General features: G+C 54.1%; 1 protein-coding gene across 7 annotated transcripts; it reads left to right on the top strand.

Annotated features, from left to right (window-relative positions):
* The first annotated feature begins 2,333 nt into the window (after nt 1-2,333).
* COPZ2 (coatomer protein complex subunit zeta 2) lies at nt 2,334-17,858 on the top strand. 7 transcript variants are annotated; one of them, XR_003997601.1, is made up of 11 exons: nt 2,334-2,474; nt 5,497-5,571; nt 7,888-7,969; nt 8,666-8,757; nt 9,130-9,185; nt 9,912-9,989; nt 10,853-10,904; nt 10,990-11,015; nt 14,159-14,197; nt 15,274-15,362; nt 16,754-17,858. XR_003997601.1 is itself a non-coding variant. In XM_030541466.1 (10 exons), the coding sequence occupies exons 1-10, from the start codon at nt 2,355-2,357 to the stop codon at nt 16,794-16,796; spliced, it is 657 nt and encodes a 218-aa protein (XP_030397326.1). In that variant the 5' UTR covers nt 2,334-2,354; the 3' UTR covers nt 16,797-17,858. The 7 variants fall into 7 exon arrangements, 4 of the variants coding, with proteins under 4 accessions (XP_030397326.1, XP_030397325.1, XP_030397327.1 ...); XR_003997602.1 differs by lacking the exon at nt 10,990-11,015; XM_030541466.1 differs by lacking the exon at nt 15,274-15,362 and having other exon boundaries at nt 5,503-5,571.
* The last annotated feature ends 1,255 nt before the right edge of the window (nt 17,859-19,113 follow it).

The following is a 19,113-nucleotide window of genomic DNA, read 5'->3' as shown; positions in this document are numbered from 1 at the left end:
GTGCAGGAGTCTGTCTCCTTCCATCTCATCACTTGCCTGCAATCCCAAAGGTGACAGCAAACAAGGAAGTAAAACAGGTGGCATTTCTGTGAGTTATTGAGAAATCTAGCAAGCAACCTGGTTACACCATTTCAGCAGCGTCGGGATAGGTAATGAGACTTGAATTACCTAATGGCAAAAGAGAGAGTGTGGTGTGCAGGGTGTGTTTGGTGTGCGGCTGAATAGCCAGGTACAGCCTAAGAGCTCAGAGATGTGTGTCTTAGGCCATGTCTACATCTAAAATTTTGCAGCGCTGGTTGTTACAGCTGTATTAGTACAGCTGTATAGGGCCAGCGCTGCAGAGTGGCCACACTTACAGCAACCAGCGCTGCAAGTGGTGTTAGATGTGGCCACACTGCAGCGCTGTTGGGCGGCTTCAAGGGGGGTTCGGGGAACGCGAGAGCAAACCGGGAAAGGAGACCAGCTTGATTACCAGAGGCTTCCTCAGGTATGCTGGGATACCTGCTTATTCCACGGAGGTCAAGAAAAGCGCTGGTAAGTGTCTATACTTGATTACCAGCGCTGGATCACCAGCGCTGGATCCTCTACACCCGAGACAAAACGGGAGTATGGCCAGCGCTGCAAACAGGGAGTTGCAGCGCTGGTGGTGCCCTGCAGATGTGTACACCTCCTAAGTTGCAGCACTGTAACTCCCTCACCAGCGCTGCAACTTTCTGATGTAGACAAGCCCTTAGAGGGGAGGCCCAGAGAAGGAAGCTGGGAGAGAATTGGTGGGAGTACAGGAACGTGTCCTTTGTAATATTTGATGGTCGATGGCAGGACAACAGGTGCCGTCAAGGACCAGTAAAGAAAGGATTAACGTTAGTGTGTCTGCTGCTGCTTCTGCACCAGTGTCAAAGGCAAATGCTGTGAACACAGCACAGACCATACTGAAAATGATTGCCCTTGAGGCTACTGCACCTGATCTTCTAATTCCCCTTTCAGCTGTACACCCACCTACTCGGTCCAGCCCACCAACCTGCTCCACAGGAATCAGAGCCACTTCCAGAGACACGTGCAATGCATGCCATCCCATAGAGACAGCGCTCTCCAGACCCTCAGGATGCAGGAAGGAGGGAGAGAAACAGAGGCTTCCCCGTGGAGCTATTCCAGAAAAGCTGTGATCTCTCCTGTCCCATCTGACTCCTGATGACAAAGTGCCCTCCACTCAAAAGAAAGCACTTAGATACGGGGTGATTAGAGAGATCACATTCACCAGTCACTAAATCTTCTGATCACCCCCACTTAAGTTCTCATAACCCGAAGCCCCAGCTCAGAGTAGATGCCTGCCTGAGACGTCACACAATTGACCACGCAGAACCCCATAAAACCTTGATGCAGCCCCCAGGCCTCTCCAGCCAGCCTGGTTCCTGCTTCTCAGCTGTTAGCTCCCCGTTTCTCACTCATTCACTTACAAGCCTATTTCTCTCCTGTGCCAATCCCAGCCTGTTCCTGGGTCGGGCTGTGAGTCTACACAGACACACCCACCCACTCCCTCTGCCCTGGATTCTTGTGATGCTTCCATGGCTCCCATCCACAGGGGACACAGAGGCCCCCTGAATTTGAGCTGCCGGTCCCAGGGATCAGGTTAGCTGGGAGCTCTTCCTTGTTTTCCCAAGGCTCTTGCAAAGAGCCCCCATGTAGACATACCTGTGGCCATGTGCCAGGCCTTCACCTTTCGCCTGCCCACAACCCCAGGCGACACATACATAACTACATGGACTCACCTGAACCACCAGATCCTCCCATCTTCCCTGATATTTTTTGGTGGCGGTGGGGGGGTGGGGACACAGCTCTCCAGATCACCCACACTGCTGCAGGCTGCCCTGGGGTCCCCCCAGATCCTTCCTATTATTGTAGGGTGGAGCCCATTGAAGAAATAGCCCTCCCCCACTTTTCTCCCCCCGCCATTGCTGACTGTAGAGAAGACAGGTTAATGTATTGGGGGGTGGGTTACCCTAGGTCCCTCCATTATTTTTCAGTGTGGTGGGTGCGGGGGAGGCGCCTGCTTTCTGCTACGAGCCCCCCCTCATTATTGCAAGGCTGTTGGGCTGGGGGAAGGCTGTCTCCTATTGCGGGTGGAGGGATCCCAGTTGGGTGGGCACCCCGATCCCCCCCCCCCCGTTAGTGCAGGTTGCCCTGGGGGGAGCTCTCAGATGATCCAGTAGAGAGGGCAGCCCAGCCCCCCCAGGACTGCAGCCCCCACCCCCCGCTACGCCCTTCGTACAGCTCCCAGGGGGCGCGGCGCGGCTGCCCCCCAACCCCCCCGCAGTGCATGGGGCGGAGCGGCCCGGCCGAGCTCTCTGTGCAGCGGGATGCAGCGGGCCGAGGCCCGGCCACGTCAGCACCCCGAGGGGGCTGCCCCGGGGGGCGGAAGCGGCGGGGAGCGGGCAGCTGCAGCGGCCGCGGGAGCCATGGACCCCACGAGGCTGCTGGTACGAGGGGCTGCGGGGACGGGAGCGCGGGCGGCCCCCCTGCCCCGGGGGCTCCGCCAACTTCCCGGCTGCCGGGCGAAACTTTCTGCGCTGGGAGCTCCGGGGGCAAAGCCGGGGCGCGGACCCCCGGGGAAGAGCCAGGGGGTTCCGGGAGGTTGTAAGGGGAGACCCGGTGCGGGGAGTCCCAGGAGGCAGAGCCCCTGGGGCCGAAGAGATGGGGGGAAGCGCTGGGGAAAAGCGCAGTGCCAGGGAGTCCACTGCAGCAGCTGTTCTCAGGGGGCCTGGAGCCAGGTCCCTGTGAACCGTCCCAGTCCAGGTTCTGGTGCCAGGCCCCTCTCTCAGCTCTGGTTCTGGTGCCAGGTCCCTGTGAACCGTCCCAGTCCAGGTTCTGATGCCAGGCCCCTCTCTCAGCTCTGGTTCTGGTGCCAGGTCCTTGTGAACAGCCCCAGTCCAGGTTCTGGTGCCAGGCCCCTCTCTCAGCTCTGGTTCTGGATCCAGGTCCCTGTGAACCGTCCCAGTCCAGGTTCTGGTGCCAGGCCCCTCTCTCAGCTCTGGTTCTGGTGCCAGGTCTCTGTGAACCGTCCCAGTCCAGGTTCTGGTGCCAGGCCCCTCTCTCAGCTCTGGTTCTGGTGCCAGGTCCTTGTGAACCGTCCCAGTCCAGGTTCCGGTGCCAGGCCCCTCTCTCAGCTCTGGTTCTGGTGCCAGGTCCTTGTGAACAGCCCCAGTCCAGGTTCTGGTGCCAGGTCCCTCTCTCAGCTCTGATTCTGGATCCAGGTCCTTGTGAACCGTCCCAGGCCAGGTTCCAGTGCCCGGTCCTTGTGAACCATTCCAGTCCCAGGCCCCTCTCTCAGCTCTGGTTCTGGTGCCAGGTCCCTGTGAACCGTCCCAGTCCAGGTTCTGGTGCCAGGCCCCTCTCTCAGCTCTGGTTCTGGTGCCAGGTCCCTGTGAACCGCCCCAGTCCAGGTTCTGATGCCAGGCCCCTCTCTCAGCTCTGGTTCTGGTGCCAGGTCCCTGTGAACCGCCCCAGTCCAGGTTCTGGTGCCAGGCCTCTCTCTCAGCTCTGGTTCTGGATCCAGGTCCCTGTGAACCGTCCCAGTCCAGGTTCTGGTGCCAGGCCCCTCTCTCAGCTCTGGTTCTGGTGCCAGGTCCCTGTGAACCGTCCCAGTCCAGGTTCCGGTGCCAGGCCCCTCTCTCAGCTCTGGTTCTGGTGCCAGGTCCTTGTGAACCGTCCCAGGCCAGGTTCCGGTGCCAGGCCCCTCTCTCAGCTCTGGTTCTGGATCCAGGTCCTTGTGAACCGTCCCAGGCCAGGTTCCGGTGCCAGGCCCCTCTCTCAGCTCTGGTTCTGGTGCCAGGTCCCTGTGAACCGTCCCAGGCCAGGTTCCGGTGCCAGGCCCCTCTCTCAGCTCTGGTTCTGGTGCCAGGTCCTTGTGAACAGCCCCAGTCCAGGTTCCGGTGCCAGGCCCCTCTCTCAGCTCTGATTCTGGTGCCAGGTCCCTGTGAACCGTCCCAGTCCAGGTTCTGGTGCCAGGCCCCTCTCTCAGCTCTGGTTCTGGTGCCAGGTCCCTGTGAACCGCCCCAGTCCAGGTTCTGGTGCCAGGCCCCTCTCTCAGCTCTGGTTCTGGTGCCAGGTCCCTGTGAACCGTCCCAGGCCAGGTTCTGGTGCCAGGCCCCTCTCTCAGCTCTGGTTCTGGTGCCAGGTCCCTGTGAACCGCCCCAGTCCAGGTTCTGGTGCCAGGCCCCTCTCTCAGCTCTGGTTCTGGTGCCAGGTCCCTGTGAACCGTCCCAGGCCAGGTTCCAGTGCCAGGCCCCTCTCTCAGCTCTGGTTCTGGTGCCAGGTCCTTGTGAACCGTCCCAGGCCAGGTTCCGGTGCCAGGCCCCTCTCTCAGCTCTGGTTCTGGTGCCAGGTCCCTGTGAACCGTCCAGTCCCAGGTTCAGGTGCCAGGCCTCTCTCTCAGCTCTGGTTCTGGATCCAGGTCCCTGTGAACCGTCCCAGTCCAGGTTCTTGTGCCAGGCCCCTCTTTCAGCTCTGGTTCTGGTGCCAGGTCCTTGTGAACCGTCCCAGTCTAGGTTCTGGTGCCAGGCCCCTCTCTCAGCTCTGGTTCTGGTGCCAGGTCCCTGTGAACTGTCCCAGGCCAGGTTCCGGTGCCCGGTCCTTGTGAACCATTCCAGTCCCAGGCCCCTCTCTCAGCTCTGGTTCTGGTGCCAGGTCCTTGTGAACCGCCCCAGTCCAGGTTCTGGTGCCAGGCCCCTCTCTCAGCTCTGGTTCTGGTGCCAGGTCCCTGTGAACCGTCCCAGGCCAGGTTCTGGTGCCAGGCCCCTCTCTCAGCTCTGGTTCTGGTGCCAGGTCCCTGTGAACTGTCCCAGGCCAGGTTCCGGTGCTAGGCCCTTCTCTCAGCTCTGGTTCTGGTGCCGGTCCCTGTGAACCGTCCCAATCCAGGTTCTGGTGCCAGGCCCATCTCAGTCCTCTCGGCCTAGGTTCTGTGGTACACTTGGACTTGGACTCTGAAGCAGTCAGTGCATGACAGAACTTGGGTTTGGATGGACCCTTTCGCAGATCACCCCTAGCCGTCAAATCCCCTCTGGCCCTGGGACTCGGGCTCCGGCATGGAGTGGGGCCTTTGGCTTCACAGAGATGGAAGTGAATCAGAACAAGGCCAGGCGCAGAGAGTGCCAGGCTTTCTGTGCACTTTCACTGGGAGGAAATGGTGCTGTGGCCCCATTTCAGGCTCAAGGGCAGGCCCGCCCAGAGGATTCGGGGGCCTGGGGCAAAGCAATTTTGGGGGCCCTTTCCATAAAAAAAAGTTGCAATAAGATAGAATACTATATTCTCGTGAGGGCCCGTCTGGGGCAAATTGCCCCACTTGCCCTCCCCTCTCTGGGCAGCCCTGCTTAAAGGGGTCACTCTGGGATGGGGGGGTGGGGTTGCAGACCCAGTCTTGGGGCACGGGAGGTACCGTGGATTCTGGACATACCTTGGGGGCTGCTGGATGCAGCCTCTGGCTTCACGCTGTCCTTGTGTCAGTTTCAGGAGCCTTCCCTCTACACAGTCAAGGCCATATTCATCTTGGACAATGATGGACGGCGACTCTTAGCCAAGGTAAATGCCGCCCACCTGCCCTAGAAGAAAATCCTAATCCCAGGTCTCTGGCGTCCCAGCAAGCTGGGGAAGACGCTCCTGTGGGGTGAGCAGCAAAGCCAGGGGCATCATGGCTTTATGGCAGCCTCTGCCCTTCTAGACAAGGTTAATTTCTCTTGTGCCGCAGCCTGACGTGCGTTTAGGAGATGTATAAAGCTACCTGGGCAAAAGTTACGTCCTTGGCCATATGGGTCAGCATAGAGGGCACCCGCCAAGACTCCTGGGTTCTATTCTTGGCACTGTGTGGCCTTGGGCAAGTCATTTCACCTCTCTGTGCCTCAGTTTCTCCCATCTGTAAAATGGGGGTGATGACACTCACCCTGCTCTCAGAAGTTTTTTGCTAACTCTAGCTGGGATGCATGCCAAGCACAGATCCAGTTGCAGGATTGGGTCCTGCGATTGTAATGTCCCCATGCTCATCTCCCAGCACCTGGAAGACTGCCACTGACCTGGGCCAGTAGACCTCCTCAAAATACAGTTCCTCCATGAGGCCTGTGTGCCCTGTAGGTACTTGCTAGATAAGGCAGCAAACTCATGAGCCTACAAGGCCTGTAAGACAATAGCTTAGCAGCTAACCCTAGACCGTAAGTTACCACAAGAGAGAATGCTGCTGCAGGGACTGAATGGCTGACAGGTAACCACAGGATGCTAGTCTGTAGCAGTTGGGGATATTTTTCATTAGCAACATCAGCAGATGTCTGACCGCAAGAATGCCATGGAAACTAATTGATGTATATGCTAATAGCTTGAGTTAATCTGATAGTGACCTATGGGAGAAGGGTACCCCAACAGTAGCAGGAATGGAGACAGCAAAGCAAGTGACTGATGGGTTTTGTTTGTTTCCTGTCATGTTAGTTCCATGATTTGTGTGTGTGTGTTAACACTTAACTGTTTATAGGTGTTGCCTGATCTATTGATTGTGCACTAATTACATTGATTACACTCTGAGGTTTGGTAGGTTCTTATCCCAAGATCATGCGCAGTATTATTATTATTATCATCATCATCACCGGTGGTCGTCCACCTGTCCTCTCCCAAGGCTCACAGGCCGGATTGCTGAAACCCTAAGGCCTACTCCATATCTTCCTACTTATGCTCAAATAAATCTGTCTGTATCCGCAAAAAGAACAGGAGGACTTGTGGCACCTTAGAGACTAACAGATTTATTTGAGCATAAGCTTTCGTGGGCTACAGCCCACTTCATCGGATGCATGCAGTGGAAAATACAGTAGGAAGTAGGAAGATATGGAGTAGGCCTTAGGGTGTCAGCAATTCGGCCTGTGAGCCGTGGGAGAGGACAGGTGGACGACCACTGGTGGTGATGATAATAATAATAATACTGCGCATGATCTTGGGATAAGAACCTACCAGACCTCGGAGTGTAATCAATGTAATTAATACACAATCAATAGATCAGGCAACACATATACCGTTAAGTATTAACACACACACACAAATCATGGAACTAACATGACAAGAAGCAAACAAAACCCATCAGTCACTTGCTTTGCTGTCTCCATTCCTCCCAGCCTTTGTCTGTTCAAATTATGAGCCTTGTCTTCATAGCTGTCTGTAAGACACCTGGCAAGTTGCTCATGTTAACAGCGTTTGCCGTTTTAGATGTTCACCCCGGACAGAATGGTATTTTCTGAGACCTCCACTGAGTGGGCCGGGACTGCGTTATATACACTGGCTGCGTGTTGGGCTAGTTGATCTTTATAATTTCTTGCATCTGTAATTGTTATGGAAGCTCCCGGTGTAATGGACATTGATTGCGACTTCTAGATTATTATTGGTATCGCGGTAGCATCTAAAAACCCCATTCATGGACGAGGAGCCCGGGGGTGGGGATAGGTGCTGGACAAGCAGAGAACAAAAAGAAAATCCCTGCCCCAAAGAGTTTCCAGTCCAAGTCTATGAGAGACAGACCAATCCGGGTGGGGAGCACATGGAAATAGCACAGTACGGGTGGGCATGATGAGTGGGGGCACCACTGCCCAGGCAAGTTTTAAGGAAAGAATTTGAAGAGCGACAATGAAGCGGCCTTGACTTGCTGAGATAAACAATGATCCCAAACCAATTTATGGGACGATTTCCCAGCCACTCCAAACTGTTCTTTAACATGCCTGTCAGTATTGATAGCCTTTCTGGGGTCTCTGTATTGATTCTCTGGCCATGATTGGTTCCATCTAGCCAAGTTCTCCTTCCTTTTTCTGCCTGTCCCATTGGTTGGTCCCATGGCTGCTGTACTAACTCCTTTGTTCCCATCCTCTTCAGTACTACGACGACACCTTTCCATCCACGAAAGAACAGAAGACCTTTGAGAGGAGCGTTTTCAATAAAACCCACAAAACTGACAGTAAGTAGCTGAGTGTTGGGTAGGGGACCAGAAGATGGAGAGGAGGGTTTTCCTGTATGTTCCTGCAGGCCACTGGCTGTTTATATCACTAGGTACTACATGAAGTTTGCCAGCAGTTGTTCATCCCTTGGGTTGTGTGATAACATCTTTCTCCCACGGACATTGCAGTCCAGGGAGGGGTCACGCTATTGACGATAACACCCTGGAGGTGATCATCTCAGATCGCTCCAAAGAAATAGCACGTGGACGCTGGCAAGGCCTGTACAACGTCTCATGTCACACAACTGCTGGTCCAGGAGGTTGACAAGTGGAGTTTGCAACACCTGAGATGAGGGCTTTAGCTCAGCCCCGCGCCGTTTACGATACTGTGTCCATGGGTGGGTAGGAACCTGAAAGACGTGGAGAGGCTTCAGGAGTCCCAGAATGCACTGGGGCCATCACAGTCACATGCTGGCAAATCAGAACCAGTGTTGCCATGCTGGGCACACTGGACTGTTGGTGGCAAAAGGAGACGACCAGGAACTTTAAACATTTGATGCTCCCATGGTGTGGATGGTCTGCCCACTACCCTGCTGTAGGGGTGAGCCAGGTTTCCCATCCCATCTCCCTGTCTAGGCAGGCTGTTCTTAGGTTACAGAGATCTGTGCTCAGTGACAGCCTAACGCTGCCCCCCACCCTTCCTTCCCGTTGTGTCAGGTGAGATCGCCTTTCTGGAGGGGCTGACCATTGTCTATAAAAGCAGCATCGACCTCTTTTTCTACGTGGTGGGGAGTTCCCAGGAAAATGAGGTAACTCCTTGGGGCCTGCTCCTCCCGGAAGAGAACAGAGCGGGAGGGCCAGCTTCATGCTGGGAGTTTCTTCTCTTTCCCCACTTTCCCCACTATGGGAGAGAGGCGCTCCGTTCCCACTCACCATGCCCTGCACATGGATGGCCCTTCACATCTCCTCTTCCCTGACGTGCAATGGGTCCTGATGCATGAGCCTGTTCCTAGGAGACTCGCGGATGCTGCAGCCATGGCTTTCTGTCCAGCTGCCAGTAATAGGATTGCTGTCCGTCAGGCACCCCGAGACCCAGGGCTTGCTGGAGAGTGAGTGTGGAGGGGAGGTCCCTGTGGGCAGCTCTGTGCCATGTTGACCTATGTCTCCTTCTCCTCCTTTAGCTGATGCTAATGACAGTTCTCACCTGTCTGTTCGACTCCCTCAATCACATGTTACGGTGAGTATGTGGCCACGGCCAGAGCTCCCAATCCCATCTAGCGAGATTAACCAGGGACAGGCTCCAGGGTCCCAAACTGGCTCTGATAACATCAGCGCTTTGCCTTGCTCCAGACCCTTCCACCCAAGGGTCTCAAAATCCTTTACTCACATGAAGGAATCAAGCCTCATAACCTGAAAGCCAGGGGTACAGGCAGTGCCTCGCACACCATGGGCACTAGCAGAATACTTCAGTAGCAGCCCTCTGTGGGGTGGCTGCTATGCTCTCCATTTTACAGATGGGGAAACTGAGGCACAGGGCAGGAAAGTTACTCACGCAAGGTCACCTAGAGACTCAGTGGCGACGCCCAGGAGTCTTGACTCCTATTCCATGCTGTAACCACTAGATCTAGATTGCACCTGCTCTTGTTGCTGGAAGGGAACCCAGGAGACCTGGCTTCCAGCCGATTGCTCTCAGCACGAGACCATCATATGCTAGGCATGCCATAGAGCTGGAAGCCAGTTCCCGCTGCAGGGTCTTGGAATGAGACAGTGGGTGTCACCTTTTCCCCCACACATGAGGGCCTCTGGTCTCCTATTACTCTGCTGGGAGGAAAAAGGGGGCTGGGAGTGGGGGGAGGTCTCTGCAGCTGCTCTGGGACTCAGTGCTCCGGAGCAGTGCCGGGTCTGAATGCTGGTGGTACAGAGCGTCCCAAACTCTCACCGGCTCATGCTGTCTTGCCCTCAGGAAGAATGTAGAGAAGCGCTCCCTGCTGGACAACCTGGACGGGGCGTTCCTCGTGGTGGATGAGATCGTCGATGGGGGGTGAGGCATCATGTGCAGTTGCTCACTGGGGCTTCGCTCAGAACTGGGGCGGGGAAGAGAGGGAGAGGGCAGACGGGCTAGTCATGCACTGAGGGGAGAGAGGCCAAAAGTCTGACGGTCCCAGGAGGATGAGGGAAGCATCAGAGCCAGGCTTCCCACTACAGTGTTGGGTGCACTGGTTGCTGGCTTGGGGCGGGAACATTCCATCTCTGGGTCTCCAGTTCAAATCTAGCCTATGTTGGTAGTAACCCAGAGCCTTTACCATCTGGTGGCTGCTGATGGCCAACGTGAACTGAGCTTGGCAAGTCTCAGTCCAACCCCCAGTGAACCAACCACAGCCACCATCAGCGCTCGCCGACCCCTTTGTCAGCTGAGTAACGAACAGGCCAAGACAGCAGAACTTCACACCCACCGCTAGCACCACGACCTGGTTATTACATTACACACCTTGCTATCCAGAGCTCTCAAAGTGGTTTGCAAAAGAGGGCAGTATCACCACCCCCATTTTACAGATGGGGAAACTGAGGCACAAAGAGGGGAAAGTGACCTGCTTATGGCCACTCAGCAGGCCAGTGGCAGAGCTACGAATTGAACCCACAACTCCTGAGTCCCAGTCCAGTGTCCTATCAGAGCTGAGGCTTGCTGGTGGGGAGGAGGGAAAAGCCTGCCCTGCTAGGGCCTATGCTGTACACGTTCCTAGGGCAAGGAGAGGGGGTCAGTTTCCACGGCTGTCCATCTGGCCTCTTGCCCCAGCTCAGAACTCGTGTCCCATTTTGTAGCAACGGGGAGCAAATGCACCATGAAAGCACCCTTAAGAGAGCTGTGATCTGATTGGAAAATCCCATTGCTCCCCCTGGTCCTAGGGTGATTCTGGAGAGCGATCCTCAACAAGTGATCCAGAAGGTGAACTTCAGGGTGAGTGCTTCCCGCTGCTCCCCTTCATTTCTCTGCCCTTCGAGCCCTCTGCTTTAATCTCCCTCTCTAACTCTCTCCACCCCAGACAGTCTCGGAGCCGGCGGCGTACGGGTTTGTTCTCTTTGATTACATCGCCAGTAACTCAGAGCAAAGTGAATCCATGCCTGCCAGGGGTGGCAAATAGGCAGCGGCCAGCTGGGAAGCAGGTGTGAGGTCACTTCCTTCTAAGCATGTCACACGTGGTCCCGCTCCGTGGCCATGGGGCGCTCAGGCGGGCTAGCTGGGTAGGTCACACCCTCTTCTGCATGCCACGGGTGACTTTGGAGTGGCAGTCAGGCTTGGAGGGAATCTGTTTTCATTAGTAATTATTATTCATTGTCAGTTTCTGCCTCCTTCCCCAAATCTTTAACAAAACTGACACAGAGGAAGCAGGAAGGGACAGATTTTCACATGGATCCAGCACCCATCAGCTCCCATTTAGGCACCTAAACAGAGCTGCTGGGCTTTGAGTGCTTTTTAAAATGTTCCCAGTAGGATACCGTATTCTCATAGAGAACTATAGTCTCCTGCAGCCTTCACCGGTATCCGACAGGTATGCTTATGGAATATTAACGACGGCACATGATTTTTATCAACAAACCTATTGCACATCTCAACTGTTGCTAGCTTTTGACTAACTAACATGAAGTAATCATATTTATTTCCTGCCAAGACAGAGTTTGTTGATAAAAATATTGTAAAAAATAAACAAAAAATCCAAAGTTCTCCTAAATAAACATCAATCGCCTTCAAAATGGATTGAGGCTAATTGGATCGTTCCAAGCCTGTAGTAGCCATGTGTGCTTGCTTCTGGGATTGTCCCATTTGAACTCTGGGCTCAAGGAGAGATCCAACGCTAACAGAGTGAGAATTTCGCTGCCTGCTAAGGAGGTTTCGGCAATACCCATTTGTACTGAGGTTGTCCCCGTACAAAGTTCATGTCAAGACATAGCTGGGTCCCGAACCTTGTGGGGTTACGGTGTAACAACTCTGCCCATGACGCGGTTATCTGGTCATTACCAGCTTCTGACATGGTTGTCCTGCTGTGGAGGTTGGATGGTCTATCTGAGTAGATGTAATCAAATTAACCAGTCATCTTGCCTCCCAGGCTTCTGGCTGGGAGGATATCCCAGAGCATGCTGCACCAGCAGTCCTGTGCACCAACAGCTAAAGCATTGTGGGATAGCCAGCAGAGTTTCCCAGCATGCACTGTTGTATGGTGGGGGTGGAAAATCCAGCATGGTTGACACAGGGCACACGGAAAATGGTGCTACGTGAACACACTGAGTCACATTAGCTGTGCGCTGTCCACTGAGCATGTCCAGAGCTACGCTTGCCATGCTTCTACCAGGGCCTAAATTGGAAGCAAAGGGGAGAAGTAGAACTGTCCCAAGCAAGACTTGCCTCTTCCACAGCAACTGATCTGTACTGATGCAATGGGAGCATGTGAGCCCAGAGCTGCCCAGACATGTCATTAGCCAGAGCGGAGGCGGCTGTTCTGTTTGAGAACAGAGTAAACAAATACAGCGGACACACCAGCCGCATAGGCGTTTCCTAATCCAGCTCCATAAGATTGTTGGAAACAGCTGTGACGGGAGGCACTGCTATCTCTGGCGCACTCGGTGTTTGCGTAACACAAGCCGTGGACCGATAGCGGCATGGCCACAGGCAGCTGGGAAGGAGAATAGCATTCCACCGCCGTGATGTCACTCCAAGGGGCTCCAGGGGGCTGAGCAGTGGACTGCAGGGCAGCGTGGTCGGCTGAGCGAATATTCATCATGGGTTTTCTTGCAGTGTGCATGTGTGTGGGCCAATGAGAATAACCGTCGTAATGTCGTGCATGGCTCTGTCTGAGGATCCCAGTGCTTCATCTCATTAAACCCTCTTAAGGCAGGGGAGGGCTCTGCCGGGTTCACTCCACCCATGGCGGAAATGCAGCCACCTCTGGGGTGGAACGTGGCAGCTGTTTTAACAGCCACACAGCACAACAGGAAGTGCAGCCTGTTTTATTCAGATGAACCTACAGAGGGAATTTAGATGGGCAGGACACAATTAGCTGACTGGGAACAAGGCCAGGACGTTGGGGTTAATGCCCTGAAGTGCCTACATGTCTTTAATGCTGGCAAACAGTCATAATGACCGCAGGTTTGTGTGTTGCCCCACATCTGACCCTCCAGAGAATAGCTCACCCTAATCTCAGTGTAGCAGGGTCCTTGCTGGGCCCACCTGGCTCCTGCCCCCGCTGGGCTGAGAAAGTCACTCAGAGTCAGAGTCCTTTGTTGCAGTGCTCACCTGGTGCTTTATTTTACAAGTAGTGTTCCACCACCTTTTCACCACAATACACACAATCCCTTTCTGCTTGTCTACCAGCAGGAGAGAGGGGACAAGCTACTCCTCTTCCCAGCTCCCTGGCTTCCATTCAGCCCCAGCCTGATGAGGCAGCAGCTGTTCCAGGTTTCCCAATCAGGGCCAGGTGATCTACCCAGCTCCAATTCACCTCCCTTAATTGGAGCTGGAGTGACAGAGGGTTGGCTAAGCGGCTTTCTGCTTAGCACCCCGTCACACTCAGGCATTGGTTTTAGCGGTTTGCTAAGGAATGAGACAACCAAGTCCCTATAACTGCTTTTGAAAAATCTCACCAGGTGTTTCATGCAGGGTCCCCCATCCAAGTGCTGAGCCAGGCCTGCATCTACCTAGCTTCCTTGTAGTGATGGGATCCCAAAGCAGGTGGCCTGGCAGTAGGTGAAGGCGCAGGCAGACCAGCTAGAGCCCTTGGGGAGTGGTGCAGGCACACAGCACCTTAGCAGAGGCTGAAAGCAGGTGCCAAGCGGGGCCTTGCCCCTGTGGGCTTCCCCATCATGTCTAGTGGAGGGGAGCTTGCCCTCCAGCCTGTGTGATCTCCCCCCCACGCACACAGCCCAGCCCCAAGCTGCACCTACACAGAACGGCCAGCCGTGCTTCAGTCCATGCTGCCAGCCTGCACTGCCCGCCAAGCCAAGGCAAGAGGCTGCAGCTCAGAAAGGCACAGCCTGGGAAGTCTCAGGTTGGTTTCTGTCTCCTGGCCATCATCACCTGCACCATGAACACACTATAAATTATCCAAGCCCCTCTGAGCTGCTCCCCCCATGTACCCTGTCTGATCCATCACCTCGCTCCCATCCCCTTCCCCCAGGCATCTCCCTCCTTAAGCCTCCCTGTCTTTTTCTTTCCTTTAGGTGGACGACAGCCCTCTGTCCGAGCAAAGCGTTGCCCAGGTAAGGATCCCAGGACTCCCCTTTCCTCTCTGCAGGCTGGCGTGGGAGGGCAGCACCTGGGCAGTGGAGGAGGCCTGGTGAAGTGACCTGCCCCTAGAGCACCAGCATGGAGGAGACAGACACCGTGCGCTGCAGGGATCAGCTCCTGGGCACCCTGTGCTAGCCAGGAGTACCCAGGCAAGGCTGTGTCACACAAGGAAGCATAGTGGGTATTCTATAGTCCCAGTCCCTGGGGGCATCCAGACCCTTGGAGGGGTTCTTCTACCCCTTGGGGCTGTCTGCACAGAGGGGTTTGTCGGAATCCACCCTCCCCTTGCACCTGTAGCATCAGTAGAGCACCTCGCAACACTGGGAGCTGTCAACCTTTAAATCACCAGCTCCCACTCAGAGCAATGTGTCAATATCCCTTTCCATGGCCAAGGAAGCTTCCGAGCCCCCCGTGATGTGTATCTTTATCCCCATTTAAAGACCTTGTGGCACAGAGTGGTGAAGTGAATTGGCCAAGTTCACACAGTGTTTCAAATGCAGGAGGGGGAACTCACCAGTCCTGATTTAAAATCTTCTGCTCTAACCCCCCAGCCGACCCCCACCTCCCTCTAGACTGGAACCCCAGAGTCCTGACTCCCAATCACCAGACCACACTCCCCTTCCTGAGCCAAGAACAGAACCCAGGCGTCCTGACTCCCAATTCCCCCGCTCTCACCAGTAGGCAACATTTTGCGGGACGGGAGATCGGGAAAACATTGGACTAGAAATGTGCTATGCCTGGAACTCACATGTCACTAGCAGGCTTTGCTCTGCTGGGTCCAGCCTTGTAACAACGCGCCTGAGCGCCAACAGCAGGTTTGTGAGTCGTCAGACCAAGCCCCCAGCTCCACCTGGTTCCTCAAATAGCCACTCAGGATGGTGCAAGGTGAGTGGGTGGCTTGGAAACAGGGCGTCCTTCTCTGGGCAGGCTCCTTACATCACATGCTGGGGGGGATTGGGGAGGGTCTCCAGGCTGCTGGAAAGGCAGGGTCTGTCAGGGAGTATCAGCAGGAACCTTGCAATACCCCTCACGTGCTCTCTCCTTGCAGGTCTTTCTGTCTAGACTAATCCTGTCAGCATGAGCCCTGTGGCTGTCCGTGTCTAACCCAGCACTAACCACCTTCTCACACCCGGCAGAGTAAGTGACTCCCACAGCTGGGCCCATCTCTGCACATGCCTCTGTTCCTCTGGCTGCAGCACCCAAGTCACTTCCCTTAACTCCTTCCTTCACTCACCTCCAAAGACCCAGCTGGAAAACACCTTGCCCTGGTGTCTGCTCTGTATACACAGTGCAGCTAGTGCACTCGGCCACCTGCTGTGCCCGCTCACCTCTGTGCATGGCTGGCATCAGACCACTCGTAGGGAATTGCCTCTCTTCAGTACTCATTCCCCTCGCCCCAGGGAGCTTAGCATGTTTCCACCCATAGACGTGCCCAGCTGTGCAAATCACCGGGTGGTCAGGACGGCTGGACGGAAAAGCCCATTTGAGACTGAGGGCAGGGTGGCTAAAAATGACATTAAGCCGTGACTAGAGAGGTTCGTTGACAGTACGTGGTCACCTGTTGTAATGGTCCCGACCACCGGATTCCCTTTGCTGGCTGCTAAACGCACTCTGTGGTATGTAATTGGCATGTGTATCCAGGGTGATCACAGCTTGGAGTGCCCAGTCAGGTGGACGGGTCTAAAGCCAGTTCCCATCAGCACTGATGGCGTTGTTCCTTGGAAAAATCTTCTCTCTACGTTGGATCAGGAACTGTATTTGGTGGACAGGTGCGAGGCCGGGTTTTAAACATCAGTTCCAGCCAGCATTTCCCCTGAGCTGCGATATGCAGAGCCCAATGTGAAGGCCTCCTGGATCCGAGGATGTTCAAACCGGGGGTTCTTTTCGAACTCTAGCCCCAGCAAACTCTGGTGGTGGGGTAGCACCTGCTGATTGGTGCTTAGTGTCCAGGATGCCGACTGAGGCTAAAATGGGGTTCCAGGACTAATTCCTGGAATGGAGTTTGCTGGCTTGAGTAGAGCCCTCTTCAGCTGGAGGAGGGTCACGGAGACCTGGCGAGATGAGAGAAGTGCCTTCCCCCAGGACATTGCAAAACTGCTGCATCTTCCTGGGCATCTGAGCCTGGAGGGCTTTCGAGAACAAGGGGACACTATGGCTGTCAGGTCTCTGGGAGTTGAGTCCCTGTTTCCTTCCAGGGATGAGGGGAACTGTAGAGATAAACAGGCAAAAGGAGCGAATTCACCCTTGCTACACAGGGGCCACTCCTCGAAGAGGCACATCTGCCACCTAGTGACTGTTTTTGAGAAATCAGGATGCAAACCACCCTGCTTGCCTCATGGAGACATCAGAAATCTCCCTCTCTTGAATGGGGCAGGTTTATGTTGGCACTAAATGGGTCTCTTGGTGCCTGTGAAGGAGTCCTGCTGAGTTCATATGGAGTCATAATCCGTTTGCAGAATCCCCGAGGCTGTGGGGCTTAATGTCTCTCTGTTTTTCTTCTCCTTTCCCTCCCCCCACTTCCTTAATAGGTTCTGCAATCTGCCAAAGAGCAAATTAAATGGTCCTTATTAAAGTGAACGTCCCAGAGGAGAGCGCCTGGATCCTCCCGATTGGATGGATCTGAACTGCGACGGCAAATGATTCCTCGCCTTATTCGATTAGCCGTTTGCAAATTGGCATGAAAAGTCTGATAAAAGCTTTTGGGTAGGATGCAAGATGGCTGACATTGGCCGCGCCTCCTGGGGGAACGCCAGCCTTCCACGGACACGGGTTTAAACCCAGTCTCGGTACCATGAAATTATCTGCATGCTAAAGGGGAGGGTGGGGGTTGGGCGAATTAACTGGTTAACAGACCAAATTCTGCTCCTTAAACCAGTGTAAATGAGGAGTGACATCGATGGGGTTATTTCAGATTGACAGTGGTGTAACTGAGAGCAGAACCTGGCCCAAGATCCATGAAGAGCTCCAGAATTCCTCAGCGTTATTACAGTTATTTAAGGAATGAATAGGCGGATTGATCATTTGTAATTGCACCACCTCAAACCCTGCACGAGAGTCAATTAGAATTTGATTGGTACTAGCAGAGCCAGAACGTAACGAGTTGAATCTTCAGTTTCACCAGTAAAGAGCTGGCTCCTTCTTTTGCAGGGCTGTCACTAGTGCCTGCACACTTGTTGATCAAAACAGCCAGCCGATGCTTGCTTGCTTCTCAGTGAGGGTCGGGCCCTACAGACACAGCCTGAGGCTTTCAAAACCATAGGAAGGGATTTGCTTGCCCTTTTCTCATTCAGACAAATGGGGCTTGGTCATCCAGGTGGCGCTAAGCTCTTTGGAATATCTCAGCCACTTCCAAAATTTCTTCCACTGTCTCCCAAGGGAACCGGCGCTTTGATCCCTTTTGGGGATGGCCATGCCTGTGCAGAGGGTTGGCGTAAAGTAAGTGCCACTGTCACATCTTCCCACATGCAGGGTGGGGATGAGTGCACAGGAATCATTATCACCCTGTCAGAGTAAGATTCAGTGACGACCACTAATAACCCCCCCAAGCTCTTACAGGGTGCTTTTCATCAGTAGATCTCAAAGCACTTTACAAAAGAGGTCAGGTCATTATACAGATGGGGAAACTGAGGCACAGAGCAGGGCAGTGACTTGTCCAAGGTCATCAAGTAGGCCATTGGCAGAGCTGGGAATAGAATCCAGGTCTCCTAAATACCAATCCAGTGCTCCAGCCACTAGGCAGCACTGCCTCCCTCATGTAGCTTTGGCTGTCGTTAATTTTGTAAAAACAATCCTGCTGCAAATAGCTGTCGGCTCAAACATCATGAAAGGACTCAGCTATGGTAAAAATCCTATTTTCAGAATGATCATTTCCTTCCCTTTAACACCTCAGATTATCAATAATAAAAAAATATGAAAACCAAATGAAGGGGAATTGGCTAGCTTTGTGATGCTTCATCGAGGGCTTGGTACGTTTCAATCCATTTCTGTAAACTGGGCATGTCCAGCTTCTTTTATGCTCAACAAATAAAGTTTTATAGCACATGGGTCATCTTTCCCTATTGGTCTCTCCTATCTGTAATGCATGTGGGTGCCGGCGTGCTCCTATTACTGTAGCATGCAGAATTAAGACTGTCACTTTTTCCATTACAGGGCTTGATTTTTTTGAGGGGTTTATAACTCATCCATTAAAATCACTCCGGACACAAGCACAGTGTCAGCCTGGGACGTGTCTATTTTTGTTAAATGTTTTTCCTTCGGTGGCAGCAGCGCTCCCGGGGAGCCTGCATTTGTTATCTTTGCAGTGAACTTCTGCACCCTGCAGCTTCATACCATGGCTTTGAGGGGGCTGAAATATTTATTTTACTTCGGGACAGCAGATTTATTTCATGGCCTAGTGTACATGAAAAATGGTCCGGGTCTGCCTTCAGCCTGCATGGCTGCTGCGTGTGTCCTCACAGCACTGTAGGGCCAGGAGTCTCTCTGAAAAAAGGGAACATCTAGTGATTTTTCATTAGGAGCCACTAGAAGTGGCGCAGATCAAATGTGTAAGTGTGCTAGGGTGACCAGACAGTAACTGTGAAAAACCAGGATGGAGGTGGGGAGGTAATAGGCGCCTATATAAGAAAAAGTCCCAAAAAACGGGACTGTCCCTATAGAACAAGACATCCAGTCAACCTAAAGTGTATGAGGGACTGTCTTTTCACATCTTGCTCTTTAGTGGGGGCAGGAACCATGTCTGGAGTGGACCCAGAATCAGGGGTGGCTCCAGGCACCAGCATGCCAAGCACGTGCTTGGGGCGGCAAGCCATGGGGAGTGCTCTGCTGGTTGCTGCGAGGGTGGCAGGCAGGTTGCCTTCGGCGGCACACCTGCGGAGGGTCTTCTGGTCCC

This window comes from Gopherus evgoodei, chromosome 23, assembly GCF_007399415.2.
Source record: "Gopherus evgoodei ecotype Sinaloan lineage chromosome 23, rGopEvg1_v1.p, whole genome shotgun sequence".
Classification (NCBI taxonomy): Eukaryota; Metazoa; Chordata; order Testudines; family Testudinidae; genus Gopherus; species Gopherus evgoodei.
This window is presented reverse-complemented; position numbering and strand designations above follow the sequence as displayed.